The sequence below is a fragment of the Hypomesus transpacificus genome, chromosome 23 (genome assembly GCF_021917145.1).
Source record: "Hypomesus transpacificus isolate Combined female chromosome 23, fHypTra1, whole genome shotgun sequence".
In the NCBI taxonomy this organism is placed as follows: domain Eukaryota; kingdom Metazoa; phylum Chordata; class Actinopteri; order Osmeriformes; family Osmeridae; genus Hypomesus; species Hypomesus transpacificus.
The window spans coordinates 1999121-2016988 of NC_061082.1; the positions used below are offsets into that span (position 1 = coordinate 1999121).

Below are 17868 nucleotides of genomic sequence, written 5' to 3' on the forward strand. Positions count from 1 at the left end.
TCCCACTCTAGGGGTCAAGGCAGAGTGGAGGAGGTGTGTGTGTACGTGTGTGTACGTGTCTGTGCATGCCCAGTCTGCATCTGACCATGTGAGTGTGTGTGTGTGTAAAGATAAGGATGTCCTGCCAAACATCTGCCATCACCAGGATAAGGAGAGACTACCCTGCAGGAGGCTGTTAGACTCCCAGCCCTGGGGCGAGAGAGAGAGACACCATGAAACCCTAACCTCTCCTTCTCTACAAACGACATGGTCTTGTATATAACACCTTGTACTGTCACCTGAGGAATCTGAGAGAAGCATCCAAGCCTATGAGGGGGGCGGGGGGAGGGGAGGGGCGGAGGGAGAAGTTTATGACTGTTGGAATAATTTTGTTGCCTCTGTTGACTTGTTGCCTCTGTGGTCAAACCTTCTCCCCCCTGTTGGTCGTGGGACTGACTACAGTATGTGAGGAATCTGACTAGTGCTTAATGAGCTGATGGGTCTACCAGACCCCTCATGTACTCCCACTCACGTCCGTTATGGCTGGGGGAAATGGACGACCTTAAGAGCTCCCAGGGGCTTGGGAGGGGGATGATGGATTATAGAAGGAGTCTTTCTTAGCAATTTACAGAGACGGACACTTCATAACTTGTAAAATGCTTTGTAAAATGAAAACATGTTGCACCCAATTTTGCACACAGCATACAAAGTTGTGATTTTACCGCACGTACATCTGGCAACTTTTAAGGTCACTGTCCGGTGAAATACGTGATTAATGTACCTCATGACATGATATACAAAGTCTATTGACTTCGCTGTCACGAAAAGCATCTTAAATGGAGGGAAGTCTACACATATTAGATTTCATGTAGGTGTTCCAGTGTTCTTTCCATGATGACAGATGTGTTCTTGTGTGAAGCTGAAGAAGTTCCCCCTGTGCTCTGTTGAGTGGATGTTTCACTTCACCTACAGCAGCATGATCTTAATGTTACTGAACACGCATGAACATGTGTTTGGTATAGTGCTGTTTCAAATCAAACAGGATGTTGCATGTGCTTTTGAACTGTATGGATCTAACAAACAGCTTTCCCCAACACAATTTAAATCACCTCATCACAACACATTCTAATAAATCAGGTAAATTAAATCTGCTACCATGTGGTGTAGCAACAAGCCCATCTCTTCAGCAGGGAGATTGATGGAACCTCAGACTAAACAGGCTACCCAGTGATTACTCACTGCAACCATCAATCAAGATCAATTCCACTGTGACACAATGGAAAGTTCTGGTCCCTGAGACAACCCTCTCCTGGTCTCAGTCAGTACTTGTCCAAGCTTGCGAGGGAGCGAGATGTTGTAAGCGCAGTGACAGGGCAGAGCCGCCTAATCCCGCCTAACACCTGACATGCCTGTGCTGCAGGAAGTGAGCTGCCAGCTGTTTGGAAACTTTTCACAAGCGTGTTACATACTAATCAACACTTAATGTGGAGATGGAAACCCCCCGCATGAAAGACTTTAAAGTCAGTCAATATTCGGATGCTCCTCAAAGTGAGGGGGCAGAGAGGAGAGCCTTGCTTCCGGCACCTTCCCCTGCCATGTTTCCCCTCTACACCTCCCCCCACCAAGAATCATCATCTCCAGTCTTAAATGTTAATACTGATCGAGAAAACAGTCAAGAAACCCAAAGAGTCCTGGGAGTGAAATGGAGCTCTGTGAACCCATGGCCCAGAGCTGCCATCTGGTTTTCTGTTTGTTCCTCTGGCAAGCCTGGGCATGCTCACACTGGGCTTCTGGGTCACAGGTAGCGCTTCATTTCAGACTACACTCTGTGTGTGTGTGTGTGTGTGTCTGTGTGTGTGTCTGTGTGTGTACAAACAGAGTCAATTAGTGCAAGAAAGAGAAAATGTTGACCTTTCTAAACATAAAGGTGTTGTGTGCGCGTGCGTGCGTGTGTACTGTAACACACAGGAGAACGTACCGTGTCCTTGTTCGCCCAACTCCATTCAGCTCCATTCCAGACATATCCACTTCCAGGCTGTGATGATGAAAGATAGTGAGAGAATTTAGTAGAGTAGTGAGAGACTGGACAGGAAGGCACACAAATATTCAGCAGTCAACTCTACAGTGTCTATGTCAACATGTTTTAACATCTAATCAATCTAGAAAAAGAATCAGTCAGTCAATCAAGCACCAGATTTAGGTTGCCTGAAACATCCAGGTTGGAAGTTCCCTCTGAACTGTGCAGGTTGTAATGTAACCCAGGGATGTGTGGGTTGGATAAGAGCGTCTGCTAAATAACTAAATGTTGAGGAGGAAATGTTATTCACTTATGGTGCATCCGGTTGCACAGAACAATGATTGGAACTTTCAGAGTTGTCCGTAGAGGACATTGATCCTGAGCCTTGTCCTGTACATTGAAAACGTATCTTATAAAATGCAGAAGAAGAACTTAGAGAAGAAAACTAAACATGCTGCGGTCGATGTCCATACCGATGCTGGCTTCGTCTCAATGTCCCCACTTCCACCATCTCCTGAAGCCTGTCAGGAGACACAGAAGGACTCTTCAATATTGTCACACTGCAAACCAGATGAGCTGGCTACAGACAGCAACAATTGCAGTGAAAAGATACCAGAACATTTGTCATCTGGTTTATGTAAAACCTATTACTCAAAATGGAGTAGAAAACTCATCACACACACACACCCACATCTCTGTTCTGCTGTGTCACACACACACCAACAGATCTCTGTTCTGCTGTGTCACACACACACCAACACATCTCTGTTCTGCTGTCACACACACACACACACACATCTCTGTTCTGCTGTGTCACACACACACCAACACATCTCTGTTCTGCTGTCACACACACACGTCTTTGTTATGCGGTGTCTTGTACAGGTTGTGTAAACGGATGCCAATTTGAATAACTGTTCAAATAAGGACATAAAAAACAGACATAAAAGACCAAAATTAGATGCCGTAGTTTAAAATCTCGTTGACTGATGTTTCTTGCATCTTAACAAGAGCTGGGAACTTCACTATGGCTTCGACTTTGATGATCAAAATGTCTGACACTGGAAGTCTCTTAATAAAATCCACAAGCTCTGTATGCAAGGGTGACTTGATGACTTCTCTTTACTTTGCAATGACCCATCCTAGCAGAACTCGCTCAGAACACAGCCTGGTTTGGTTGGAGCTCTTCCCTGAAGAGCTTTCTTCCTGCTCTGCAAGCTGAGGAACCAGCAGGCTGCGATGTTGCACCTGTGTCAGTGGATGAGTGGGCGAATGGGTGACCTCGGGGGTCAGAGTTCACTCACCCCGTCAGAGTCATCCCCGTCCTCGTCGCAGTGCCTCTCAGCCACCTGGGGGTCTCCCACCACCCGCAGCTCCCCGATCACCCCCTGAGAGAACACACACACACACACAGACCTGGTAAGGCCAACCTCTACATGTTTGTGGGCATGGTGACAGGCTGGTGGGCATGGTGACAGGCTGTCGACACATCACCATGGCGAGGTACAGTAACCTACCGTCTCCTGTACACCTGAATAAGCCTTCCTCCCATACACTGATCATCTCACCTAAACACGGATGAGCCCAGATCTAACTGATCTCACACTCGCCTTCAAACTTACATCATTATGTCACAGTTGACTGTGGCAGTCCCTGCTTCCTGATCTTCCCAGGACTGTTACTGTACTCTGAGACTATTAGGAACTCAGTCTGTCACTATCTCCTTCACAGTTCATTCCTATCAGTTCATGTCCCAAAAAAACATAGTTCATCTGCCCACATCGATGTTGTATGCATGTCCATCAAAGAGCACAACCATCTGGGTAATCCTACTCGCTGTGTAACCTGATCAGGGCTCCATGTCTCTGATTTGATCAGATGATTCTGTGTCCCAGAATAGCTTTTAAAGCAAGTTCATGAGGACATCATTCTGGGCCACTGTAACAAGGTTAAACGCAAAGATTTCAGGAGTTATACGAAGTGGCTTTTGCATAGCTTCTATTTGTGCATCTGGGAAGTCCCTATTCATGAGCTAGAAAGTGTCACAGTGTGTTCTACATACTGTACTGTTCTATGGAAACCACATTTAGAATCATCAGTGAATTATTTGAATTGGTTTACATACCATCACTTACAGTAGTAATTCTTGAATCTGTATACATTTACAGCGAAAACTATTAACTATTGTATGCACAATTTATTTGCCATTTTAAAAAGCATTACTGGAAAACAATATAAAAAGACACAACTGTCCTTAAGTTTATTTTATTCTGTATTGTTCCCAGACATAAAAAAAGACTAATTAAATTCAAGAATGGAATGTCTATTTTTTATAAACTTGAAAGATATATGTTTAGTTGCAAATGTTATTCATCAGCTCTGATTTGATTTAAATAATGAAATTCACAAGATAATTTTAGAGGAGGGCCAACCAAGAGGTGGTTAGGTGATGAGTGTGGAGTGACCCTCCCACAGAGAAAGAAACTCTTCAGAACTAAATGTCTGACCTCAGGCAAAGACTTGCTGAGATTTATGTAAACATCTCATCTTAGCTGGCTCCTACAAAGATGGCCATCAAAACATTACAACAGAGTGAGATTTTCATCTTGATTCACCTCATTTAGTCTCAAGGATAAACTCAGAGTGATTTGAGATCCAAGTAAACACAGGACTGGTTGTGACGATGCTAACTCTGTGAGCTGTGTTTGTGTTTGTTGTGGACATGCAGCTACACCAGCAGCCATGTGGATGACTTCCGGTATGGTATTCATTCAGCAGACGCTCCTACCCCGAGAGACGAACAGTAATGTACGGGATTTGAACCTGCAACCTCAAGATCTGCAGTCAAATGGTCTACTTTCACAAGTCAACTGAATGACATACAATGTTTTAGTAATACAAATCTTCCATCACGGTTCAAGTAAATCATGATTTTCAGTATGTTCATCTACATCAACATTTGATCACCCGTTCTCACTCTACTCACTGCAACATCTCTTTGCACACCAGATTTTGTATGTAAATGACCTAAAATAGTTTCCTTCTAGACAAAAGTAGTGTCGTAAATACTATTATCTCATGTTGGTTTAAATATAGGGCTGTAGTGCACCTGTCTGCCTCAGAGGTGGGTCTCTGAGGTCAGAGGTCACAGGGTCAGCTGCTGGGGTCAGCGGGAGTGGACTGCACCCGACTGTGTGGCGAGGCAATTAGCTTCTGTCAACCTCACAAGGGGTGAGACATTTTATGTTTGGATTTAAAGCAGGCCAATTTGGCAGATTAAATCATCCAGGGGTTCACCCGGGCAGGAAGCCGTTTCACATGCCTGGTTTTGGCTGAGACGACAGATTTAACCTTTTTAGAGACTGAAAAAAACTTGCCTTTCTTTTCCAGCTTGTTTCCGATTCCACTTACCCTTGACACCAATGCTGTTCTTTCCCAGGACTTAAGATAAGCAACACTGAACTCAGTTTAGAGTACTTGGTTCAATCACCCCACCAACCTTCCATCTCTACCACAAGACCAGAGAGCCGGCCGTACATACCAGAAACTTGTCCGGGTCGGCCCCCCCAGCCTGGCCCACGAACACCCCCGCCCCGGCCTCCAGCTCCATCTCGTCAGGTGACCTTTCGAACCGCACCACCTGGGGGTCCGAGTCGCAGTTCAGGTAGAAGACGACCTTGTCGTCACGCACGCTGATGGAGAAACGCGTCCAGGTGTCCCTCAGCGAGGGCACGGCGAAGGTGGCCGCAACGTACGACTCTGTGGAGTCAGGCTCGGTGTAGTAGAGCACCACGTTCTGCTTTCCGCCCTGCACGGCCGACAGCTTCACACCCACGTACATGATGGCCTGGGAGGCGTCGGTGATGGAGAAGATGATGCCTCCTTTGGTGGAGGTGGGCTTCAGGAGGAACAGCAGGGAGAAGTCCCTGTAGAAAGGGCTGGGCAGGTGGGCGCGAGCCAGCTGGCCAGTGTTGGCATCCGGGCCGAAGACGTAGGCAGGGCTCCTGTCTGGCCCTTCAACCCGGGAGATCTCCTCCGGGGGAGGGTCACCAATCAACTGCAGCAGAGACACTCCGCTCTCGTCTGGAGGGGAGGAGAGACAGGAAGTGAGGTCACAGTAACTGTGGAACACAGGATGGGGGTGGGCTGCATGGCAGGATGTGTTAGCAAGAGCTTTATTAGTGTTGTAGGAGGGTGGTCTTCTGGTGAGTTGGGGTGTGTGAGGGGGAAGGGAAATACTGTCATCACACTGTGTTGTTTTGTGATGTGTGTTTGGGGGCGGAGGGCTTGAAATGGGGCAAGTTGTGAAAAAGGTTCAGTGTAATGTACTGCATACACTGGAAAATGTGATTCTTTGGCCTTCCCACCACCAGTAATGGGGGGTCAGATGGCTGAGCGTTTAGGGAGTCGGGCTATTAATCAAATGGTTGTTGGTTCGATTCCTTGTCGTGCTAAATGATGTTGTGTCCTTAGGCAAGGCACTTCACCCTACTTGCCTTGGGGAGAATGTCCATGTACTTACTGTAAGTCGCTCTGGATAAGAGCATCTGCTAAACGACTAAATGTAATGTTAAGATTATTTCAGGAAACCACTCTGGATTCCCAGCAAAAAACACTGCTAATGCATTGCTTCACAATGCAAATACTGTACATTCCAACATGACCCCAATGAAATATTTCAATGAAAACATTTTATAAAAGTCCTTGGGATCCTCTCCCGATAGCGAGACTATCAAATTCAAAACAGACCAATTTCTGTTACAGAAGACCCTAAAATAATGTGCTTGTTTATTAAAACTCACTTTTACGTTGCCAAAAAGGGCAGAAAACAAAAGGCTCTCATGGGGAAAATATGACAAGATTGATCTCACAGACACACTGCAAGGCCTTTAGCCAGGCAACAGGCAACGTAGCTGCACCATAGCAACACACTTTATTGTTAGTGAACCTAGTTCAACATCATACCCTCTTTATTGAATTACATTTTGTCGATATCTTACCATATAACATAGCAGTTTACATTAATAAATAAACAACGTCTGAAAAACATTTGACAAAGATTTGTATAAATTTTTTTCTGACTTACTATGTCACAAAACAAAAATGCTGAAAATCCTCAAGGTTTTGTGGCATCAGCCAAGCATGCCATTAGAGGACCTGTTGGGTTAAATATCTGCCCTCAGGCTCTGGTCACCAGGGTGACTTCAGAGGGGCAGTGAATAGAAGACGTTAAGGGGGCAGAAAACAAAGAACCCAAGTTTCCCCTCAGAACTCTATCCTCACGGTGACGAGAACCATGCATCATTCTGTGCCATCCTTCAGAGAGGTTTTGGTAAAGCAGTTTATTTTGAAGTATAGGACACTTTTGGATTTTTGAATTGATAAAAACAGTTACAAAAAAGTGTGATTTAGTTGAAAGGACCAAATAATATGCAAAAAAGGAAGTCAACTGCTCAGTGTATTTGATCACTGAAATTGCTGTTTAGCCATCGAAGCAGGACACTTCACAACGCTTTGAAGGAGTCCCACCTGATGACTAATGTCCTGAACTGTACTGCATCATGTTATTTTTACCACGTTCAAAGCAAAAGGAGTTTTCACAATAAGCACTGTGGATCATTAGTCCTAGCCTGTTGAAAGGAAAAACATGAGGTATTCGGATCAACTTTCAGGTCTGTGTAGCCTCTAAAAGGCCATGTAAACAAGTTCGGAGGTTTGTCAGATCTGCAATGAATACTAATAAACCATTTTTGGGGGTCATACTTAATGTAGCCATTCAAGCAGTCAATGGCTAAATGTATACCACAAATAAGTGTCATGTAAAAACACAGATAAACCCACAGTTGGTGTGTCTTCTATTGTTGTGAATAGATCAAGAATGCTAAACATAAATGAACAGTTTAGTGAACCTGGACATGGCTCCACATTCCGTGGAGGCCCTCTTCTAGCCACCTTGGGGAGGTGTGGGTCCTTGACCATTGCCTCGTTGACAGCAAACAATAAATTGTCTGCCCCTGCCCCATGTCCCATGTCCCATGTCCCATGTCCCAGCCCCATGTCCCCTGCCCCATGCCCCTGCCCCATGCCCCTGCCCCATGCCCCTGCCCCTGCCCCTGCCCCATGCCCCTGCCCCATGCCCCTGCCCCTGCCCCTGCCCCATGTCCCATGCCCCTGCCCCATGCCCCTGCCCCATGCCCCTGCCCCTGCCCCTGCCCCATGTCCCATGCCCCTGCCCCTGCCCCATGCCCCTGCCCCTGCCCCTGCCCCATGTCCCATGTCCCAGCCCCATGTCCCAGCCCCATGCCCATGCCCCTGCCCCTGCCCCTGCCCCATGTCCCAGCCCCATGTCCCAGCCCCATGTCCCAGCCCCATGCCCATGCCCCTGCCCCTGCCCCAGCCCCATGTCCCAGCCCCATGTCCCAGCCCCATGTCCCAGCCCCATGTCCCATGTCCCAGCCCCATGTCCCATGCCCTGCCCCCTGCCCCTGCCCCATGTCCCCTGCCCCTGCCCCATGTCCCATGTCCCATGTCCCAGCCCCATGTCCCAGCCCCATGTCCCATGTCCCATGTCCCAGCCCCATGTCCCAGCCCCATGCCTGGCAGATGTCGGCTGTGATGGAAGAACAGCCTGGAGGGACTAGTAGTGGGTCTGCACAAGTCCTCGCAAACCACTCAATCTCTGCTTGCATAACTAAGGGCGAGTTCACAAGGGCACGCCAGCATACAAAGTTCAGGAAAAGATTACATTGATGACGATTGCCTGAACGTTGGACTAAGGAATTTGACCCAGCCTTAGTCACACAGTGTCCAACGGAAGTGTGCAATACTCCACTTCTTCACCATGACTTAAGACTTCACAGAAAAGTAGGCAACTTGTTTCAACGTTGGCATTGAACACCTTCGAGAAACAATCCACTACTTAACAACTCCTGCAAGCATGTTGCCCGTTCTCACACAACCACAGAGAGGAGTTGACAGAGGACAGCTGAGGAGAACTGATTTCCCGGCATATTAAAGTTAAGGGACAGTAATAAGTAGGAATGCAGGACACATCTGAAAAACAGAGCATGGTTCTTCCAGAGATCACAGCATTCCTTCTGGAACATTCAGCCTCCTTCACCACTTTATCTTACATGATTCTCTCTCTTCTTGAAGATTTGGTCATCTAATGTCCTGTTCTGCCTGCAGCGCAGCACATGCTGGGCCCTGGTGCCATCTGGAATGACCTGTTGTGTTGGAGTGTGTTTGACGCAAGCCTTCATAACAGACACAACTCACTTCCCTCAACAGATGTGCACACTGTGATATCACCAATATAGTGTACTTAGCAGATGCCAACTATATTAGGTGAACTAACCCTAAACCGACATATACAAAATTACAATATGGCAATCAGTTTGTTAAAACCCTTTGTGGTGGGGATACTGAAAGGCTCGTGGATATGGACGAGTGTACAGCAGGTTTATTTCAATGTCCTTCAGTCAACAATTAAACAGTGCTAGCGACAGGGTTAAAAAGGAAAACTTTTTTTCGTAATTGCTTTTCCAGCATTTACCGATTTCTCAAAATACGGTTGAAAGGTTTAGACCGGCCAACTACCCATTAAAGGAATCCTTTTTTTGCTGTCAGTATGAATACACCCAGCTAGTGTTCTAGAAAGGCCAGAGGAGTCATTCAGTCCAACTGATCAAAAACAGTCTTAAAGGAGTTCAACATTAGCATTTTAACTAGAATCTCCATTCAGCTTCTCCAAAAACCTTTTGTCAACCAATAACAGCTTAACAAGTCATTTAGCCCAAAAAAGAACCTGCCTCTGAAAGAGAGGCTTGCAGCCTTTATGGTCCTAGTTTATCTTGTCAGGACCATTTACTGATCACAAGCCCCAAATACCACACATTTTTCCCACCACCTTAACATATACAGATATGAAACATACATTCTGAGTGTGTTCTGACCTACATACAGCTGTATAAGATGGTTGCTGCACTTGATAAGTCAGCATTCACCATAACATGTCCTCTAAAGTTCACTCTGAGGGTGGGGGTGAGAGGTGGGAGTGAGGAGGGGTGGGTGGGGGTGAGGAGGGGTGGGTGGGTGTGGATGTGGGCGTGGGGTTGAGAGAAAGGGAAATGACAGTTGAGGACAGTGGTTGGGACAGTGTCTGGAAGCAGATCTCCTTCCAGGTCTCACCAGGGGAGAACCATCTGGACCCAGCTGCAACACCAGCCTCAACAGCCCTCAGGCCCTTCTGACATCAGCTCTCACTTTCTAACCTTCTCGTCTGTGGTCCAGACTTGTGCTTATGGGGTCAAAGGTCAAATCTGGACACTGAGCACTGAACAGACGTCGTCTCTCGTGAGGTTGAGCTCTGCTGTCAAGTTGATCCTTCAATGCTTCACAGGTGAATTAAACATCAAATCAAGTTTGGTAGTAAACAATGTTTTTTGGACATTGTAGGAAAGGTTCCCAGAACCTAATAGCATACGCTAAGAGATGTGGGAAACGACCAAAAAAGCACTCTACAGTGACCTCAATGTGTTATTAATGTGCACTGTATAATTAGAATCTGTTAAAGGAAGTAATTATTGACCAGCCTATGATTTGTCTTTTGGCATTATGTTATGAACATTCTACATTGATTCCAAGACAAAGCAAGCTGCTAACCAACCAGCAGCTATTGTCTGCCTTATCATTCAGCACACCAACGGCTGCCTCTTGACAGGTGAGCCTGGATTTGTCATTAGTCTTCAGAATCTCACACTGATACAACCTCTTTTGAAAAAATTGCACAAGTTTACTTAAAGCAACATTGACTTAGCAGAAACCCAACTCTGGAATTCTTTATCGCTGAGGTAACAGCATTAAAAACAATGAGACTGACAGACAGTGTAGCCTACCTAACCTCCATGACAGGAAGGAAGTCTTACAGTTGTAGACAGGCAACATGTCGTGCAGCATGTTGGATAATTAAAGCATTCAGGCCTGACTGAATACTTATTTTAATCACACTGCACATAACACTGTGAATCCTGTATCAAATTAACAGGGCTTAAGACAGTCACAAGCCCCTGACTGGTACATCACCCCTGGCTAGGAGAAGGGCTCACAGGACCAACAGGATATTTCTAACAAAACTCAGCACTGATACCAAACACAAATACTCCTTTGTCATAGGCCAATTCAAAAGTAAGCTTTGAAGACACATGCACTATTTAAAACAAGTTATTCGGTCAACTTAAAATCATTTGAAAATGAATATTACTGGAAATACTGAAAACCTTCTACAAAAACTTGACTCCATGTAAGCCTTCTCTGAAGAGCGGAAGTTCAATCGGTGAAAATGTGATCACCTCCAGCGGTGTGGTTTCCCCTTAAGAGGGTAATGTGATACTCTTTAAGTACCATACCTGTAATCCTCCAGCACTTACACTGTTCCTCACTTCCTCACTTATTTCTTAGTTAGTTGTCTCTGCAAGTATATGAAGCTGAAACTGCAGTGTGTTGACTCAGAATGGACCTGGACCAAACTGAACCTCACCTTGAAACCTTTCTGTATTTATACAATATTTAGTTATTTAGCAACAATTAATGTTTTTGTATTTGTACCACTCATAAGCCTTTCCATTAAAACTGAAACCAGAGGGGCAATGAGTTTCTGGTAGTGAAGAATTTAGGATACGCAGTGCTCACATTTGAAACCCTCTGAGAGCGTAGACTGGGCTAACTTCTGCATGGCTAGACTGGGCTAACTTCTGCATGGCTAGACTGGGCTAACTTCTGCATGGCTAGACTGAGCTAACTTCTGCATGGCTAGACTGGGCAAACTTCTGCATGGCTAGACTGGGCTAAATTCTGCATGGCTAGACTGGGTAGTCACTGGCTTTAATCAGTGTCAGACCCACTACAGCAGGACGGCTCTGATAATACAGAGTCACAAAACCTAAAAACACTACACACACATACATCCTCCAGACAGACCTGACTGGGATTGGATTCTTCCTTTGGCTGCCAACAGACCACCATAGCAGTTCACTTGAAACTACTCCACATACATTTTAATTCATGGGGGAAAAAAGTAAGAAGTCAATAACAGAACTTGAGTAGTTGTCTGTTGGCTTCAAACGGGAATTTCCCACCACTCTTTTTGATTCATATCTGGGATCTGACCTTGTTAAAACGCAATTGACCCCGACCCTTTAAATCTATGACCGCTTAACCTTCAAAGGAAAAGGCTAGTTGCCATGGAAGACACATAACTGAACAAGCTAATGCACGTTAACAATCTGCTTTCATGCCAGTGGGGCGCTCTGCTATTGTCAGGAGGATAGCATGCGACAGGCCTCTGATTCATTCAGGCCAATATCAGTGCAGTCTTCCCACGGGCATCAACTCTCCCACACACGTATATATTCACATCTAGATGTGTGTGAAATGCCCCATTGTAGTCTGCTGCGCCGTGTAGGGTCTTTACAGCAGCCCCCATCGAGAACCCCCCCAGAACATTCCAGAACAGCATTTTTTAAGAGAGATGATGAAAGATTCTTCCTTGGCAGTTCATCACCAGTGAATGATGAACTTACAGAGGGAGTGACACAGACGGGAGGCCGGAGGAGCACTGTACTGACAGGAGTGAAGCCGTGCCTCGTCCCACCGACGCCGTGCGGAGCTGTGGACAGCAGCAACACTGATATAGTAACCATGACAAAACTACAACAATACACTACTGCCAGTTTGGTCAGTTGACAAGGGAGGTTGTACGATTATGGAATGTTGGAAATAGGCGAGATTAGGTCACTAAGATAATAAAAGCTAAGAAGTAGAGCAGTTTAGCTTCAGGGCAGGTCCTCACAGGGTCATGGGACACATTAACGTGGCTGTTCAAGCTTCACTCCATCAAGTAAAACCAAAGCCTGATGACCAGGGAAGTAGTTAATGGATGAACCTACAGTTGAATGGCTGGAAAAGGTGGATACGGTTGCTGTTTAACAGGGAACATGAGGCCAGGAACATTGGTTATTTATAGTTTAAATGAATAGATTAACATTTTGGGGGGGTTTACAGGCATTTTTTGGAGACGCCTCATAGAAAGTATGAGCAGACACGAGAGCATGTCTTTTTATATCACTCTTTTAGATTTATGTTTGACACCTGAACTCAACCATCAATCTGTGACAAACCTTTTGTCTTTTGACAAGTCTTGAATGAATGGTTCCATAGAAGTTGAGAGAGGTGAGAAGGGTTGAATATGATATATTGATAGCATGGGTCCTCTTCCACCTTAACGCAACAGGCTTTACCAGGAACACATGCCTCACACACTCTGTAGGACCCGGGCCTATAAATTAACCCTAACCCTTATCATTTACTTAGCAACATTCCTCGAACAACTCCGAGAATCTCACTGGATCCCCCCACACCTCTAAGTAGCTCAAGAGGTACAAGGAACAAGCACCAGAGACATGGAGTTCAGCAGCAAGAGTAGCTGCAGCAGCAGGAGACAGCAGCCTGCAGCCTGCAGCAGCAGGAGACAGCAGCCTGCAGCCTGCAGCTGAAACAAGACACGTGTGTTTCTCCATAGTTACAACCTTCTAACAGCTCTCAAAACTGACCAACTGTTTGTCTGTTCAAAACACTAAGGTGACTTTAATACTTCTTGAAAACCAATCAAATCCATTATTATATGATAGACCATCTTGTTACAGAGCACTCAGCAAACTAAAAATAAGCAAACTTTAGTCCAAGTACTACAACTCCACACATAAGGAATACAAGTAAAGATCACACCGCAACCTGCCTCAAATCAATTATCATGCGTGAGATGGAACATGGCAGTTTAATTTGTCTACTTAAAGCTAAAGATGTAAAATGTCCCAATCATTTTCTAAACCAAAGTGCATTCTCCAATGCAAAATATCCATGCTATGCATTAATTTCTAGAAATATCAGATTTTCCTTATCATGGTCTTGACAGAGAAATGCAGTGTGCAGTAAACTGCCTGCTCCAGATATGCAGAGATGTAATCACGTGTTGATGTATATCACATGCCAGGAGAGAATGTACAGGATTTACTGCTCTTCTCCAGGTGTGGCTTCCTCCTCTGCCTGCACTTGCAGCCATTCACCTTACAGGTCCTGTACATACAGACTTCATCAAGGGATCAAAGGGCAAGCTTTACCTAATTACACTAGTCTAACTCAGTTAATTCAAATCATCAAGCCATGAGTACCTGAAACATGCATTGCTTGGATCTCAAGTTACTTAAAAACAGTTCAGACGTCTACGGTCTGCAACTTGACAAACCAAAATCACTGTCAATATAAGATTTACAGAAAACCAAATCAGTTGTGCAAGTTTGATTATATTATTTATTGATCCACTGAGTCATTGTGTGTGTATTTGTACACGTATGTGTTTGTTTGTATGTGTCTGCGTGAGTTTGTGTATGTAATTGTGTGCGTGTCTGTGTCTGTGTGTGAATATGTGCCTGTGTGTGAGAGAGAGAAAGAGGGAGTGCTCAGTCACATGCAACCAGGAGACTCTAGACATTCATTGGCATGCATCTGGTTCAGGCTGGTAATGAAGCATCTGTGCCATGCTTGTTAAGGATTTGCTCACAGTCCTCTGAAGAGACGTCGGCAAATACAAATATGACAATTAGTCCCCTTTACAACTTTCACCGTGCACATAAAACCAAAGTGACCAAGTCCCACTGAACACTGACAAGTACAAAGGTCAAAGGATCGGGAGCCAACAAACAGACAGCGTTAGGGGATGAGGGATTGTCTGCAGGAGTGGGGAGGGAGGATATTTGATGTCTGGTTCAAAATGGATTCCGTATGGAGGGATCCATTCTAACCAATGATTACCTTTCTGGTTACTAATTGACAAGCACTGATAACCATCGTCCTGCTCCTCGGGGAGGGAGTGGCACTCCACCGGGAGGCGTCCCCGGTCCAGGACTGACCAGCAGCTGTCCCTCAGAAGCTCACAGGAGCCCCGGCAGGGCAGTGCGGGGGCCAGGCCCCGGGGGCCACACCGAGGCACCAGGAGGAGGCAGAGGAACCACTCCAAGCTATGGTGGCAGGACGAGCGCAAGAGCCACGCCCAGTCGTGGAGGACAGCGAGGACCTCTTCCACGGTGCTGTGGTTGAGGTGGTTGGGAACAGAGAAGCTGTCCCAGCCCATGGACAAGCAGAAGGGGAAGGTGCTGTCCAGGAGCAGGCAGCGTGGGGGTTCAGGTACCAGGGCTTGGACCAAGGCCTGGCTAGCCACTACAGAGCCTTGAGAAGGGGTTAGTGAATCACCTGAGACAGTGTATTCCACAGAATACTCCGTCAAGTTAAAATCGTTAGCATTCCGACTGAAGCTGATGTTGGTGTTTCTGATGCTGCTGGGGGGCTCCAGAGACACGTTAGGGTTCTGGACCAGCTCACTATCTATGATGGAACTGATCGCGTGTTCTGTCATGTTGAGTTCACCCAACACACCTTCTAAAAGGTCCAGTTTTGGCACATCTGTTGTTGTTGGAACCCTGCTGCTACTCTCCACCAAACCTGACAGGATGGTTGTTTCAAGAGGGACATTTAGGCTTTGAATAATCTGACTGTCTAGCGGTTGACTAGTGACATTACCCTCAGCTGTTGTGTTGAGTTCATCCCATGAACTTCCTAAGATGTCCAGCTTTAGCTGGTCAGTTGCAGAAGTGCTGTTACTCTCAACTAATCCTGACAGGTCAGTAGGCAGAACGGTTGCTTCTTGGCTCTGCCACACAACTTTATTAGACCCTGAATAAGACCCAGACAATATTTCTTGACCAGATCCAGACCCTAACCCTAACCCAGATCCAGACCCTAACCCAGACCCAGATCCAGATCCAGACCCAGACCCAGACCCAGATCCATTCTCTTCCCCTGAAAATCCCAGGAGACTGGGCTCAAACCCCTTCCCCTCTAGTGAAGACATGCCATTACCAAGTTTGCCTCGTCTTGATGAAGGTCCAGTCTGGCTGGCTCTCCTGGGCGGGGCAGTGGGCCTCACGGTGGTCAGCTTGCGGCCTTCCGTGTCCTTATCCCACGTCTGTACAAACTTACGAATCCCCGTGGCGACATCCATGATCTCCGCGCCAACCCCCGCGATGTTGTCCTGATCCCCACTAGCGCCCGAGCCTTCCCGGTCACCTGGCGGGGTGGCGGTGGTGGTGTCGGACCACAAGAAGAACCAGGCCTGAGAGCGGCCGACCCACAACACCAAGACGAGGGAAACCCCCAGCTGGAAGCCAATCTTAGACATCCTGCCCTCTAACAGCACATCCAGCAATATCAGGCCCTCAAAGTGAACTTTGACATGCCCAACTGTACAGATCCTCTCTCCTTCAGTCAGCCTGCAGAGTCACCACACAGCCCACCAGGCAAGGGGAAGACTTGAAGAGGAGGGTCCTTTTGAAAGGAGGGAGGAGAGGGGGTGGAGGGAGGGACAGGGGGTGGAGGGGGTCTGCTTCCTTACTGGCTGCCCTCCTAATCTCCCCTCCCCTAGCTCCTCCCTCCAGCTCCTCCTTTTGTCGTGCCGCTGAAAAGCCTCTCTCCTGCTGAGTGACACCTTTAGAAAAGTGGCTGCCTCGCCTTTCAATGTTTAACAAAAAAAGGGCTATTTGTTCCCCTTGACTTGAGCTTTATGTGCAAACTTTAAAATAAGGAACTTTGCAGACCTATAGATGAAAAGTTCAAACACTGTTAAACTGGGGAGAGTATATGAAGGCAGTTTACTGCACTTTACTTCTGAGATTTGATACTGCAATCAGAGACTTGAAACAAAAACATTCAATATGTTTACATACTGTGTGTGGGATAGCTCCAGTTCAAAACAAACAAAAACAGCTGAACTGCATTGACAGTGATATTGCAATCATCAATTTTAAACAAGATTATTTAACAACGTATCTGATACTAGCTTCATTAGATTAGATCAGACATCCTCAAAGTGTTCTTCTCTGGAGGGACTTTCCCTGAGTTGGCACGTGAACTCCCTGATCTCAGATCTCAGACTACAGAGCTGCTCTCCGTCTACTGAGCTGGTCAGAGCTGATCCTGGGTGAGACAGGGGATGAGGGGGTAAGAAGTGGTTCCCTCCCACCTCCTGCATACCTCCTCCCAATACTCTCCCCTCATAAATCTCTGCGTTCTGCCCTACCTCACAATTAATTTCCACTAAGTCTGCCCTCCTACACACCTCCTGCTTTCAGCTCGATGCTGCGTGTGGTAACAGAGTTATCCTGCTGGCGTTTTCTTGTCCAGACTGGTTGAGGAGAGCCGGGGGCTAGCCGACAGCCCCTCAGCGTGGAGCTGTGTGCTGAGGGGAGCTGTGTGATGCTGATGGAGCTGTGTGCTGATGGAGCTGTGTGCTGATGGAGCTGTGTGCTGAGGGGAGCTGTGTGCTGATGGAGCTGTGTGCTGATGGAGCTGTGTGCTGATGGAGCTGTGTGCTGATGGGAGCTGTGTGCTGATGGAGCTGTGTGCTGATGGAGCTGTGTGCTGATGGAGCTGTGTGCTGATGGAGCTGTGTGCTGATGGAGCTGTGTGCTGATGGAGCTGTGTGCTGATGGAGCTGTGTGCTGATGGAGCTGTGTGCTGATGGAGCTGTGTGCTGAGGGGAGCTGTGTGATGCTGATGGAGCTGTGTGCTGATGGAGCTGTGTGCTGATGGAGCTGTGTGCTGATGGAGCTGTGTGCTGATGGAGCTGTGTGCTGATGGAGCTGTGTGCTGATGGAGCTGTGTGCTGATGGAGCTGTGTGCTGATGGAGCTGTGTGCCAGAGAGGAAGCAGGCCTGGCTCTCTGGGAGTCAGCAGACCAACTGAGGGAAGAACATTTCTCCTGC

At 46.7% G+C, this 17868-nt stretch overlaps 1 protein-coding gene across 1 annotated transcript in view; it reads right to left on the minus strand.

Moving 5' to 3' along the window:
* Window positions 1-16402, minus strand: part of LOC124485170 (collagen alpha-1(XVIII) chain-like) — a 33985-nt gene extending 17583 nt beyond the window's left edge. Inside the window, 5 exon segments of the mRNA XM_047046553.1 lie at window positions 1958-2014; window positions 2470-2517; window positions 3301-3384; window positions 5538-6079; window positions 15968-16402. Coding sequence (XP_046902509.1) covers window positions 1958-2014; window positions 2470-2517; window positions 3301-3384; window positions 5538-6079; window positions 15968-16286 — 1050 coding nt within the window. The 5' untranslated portion in view covers window positions 16287-16402.
* Window positions 16403-17868: the final 1466 nt, after the last annotated feature.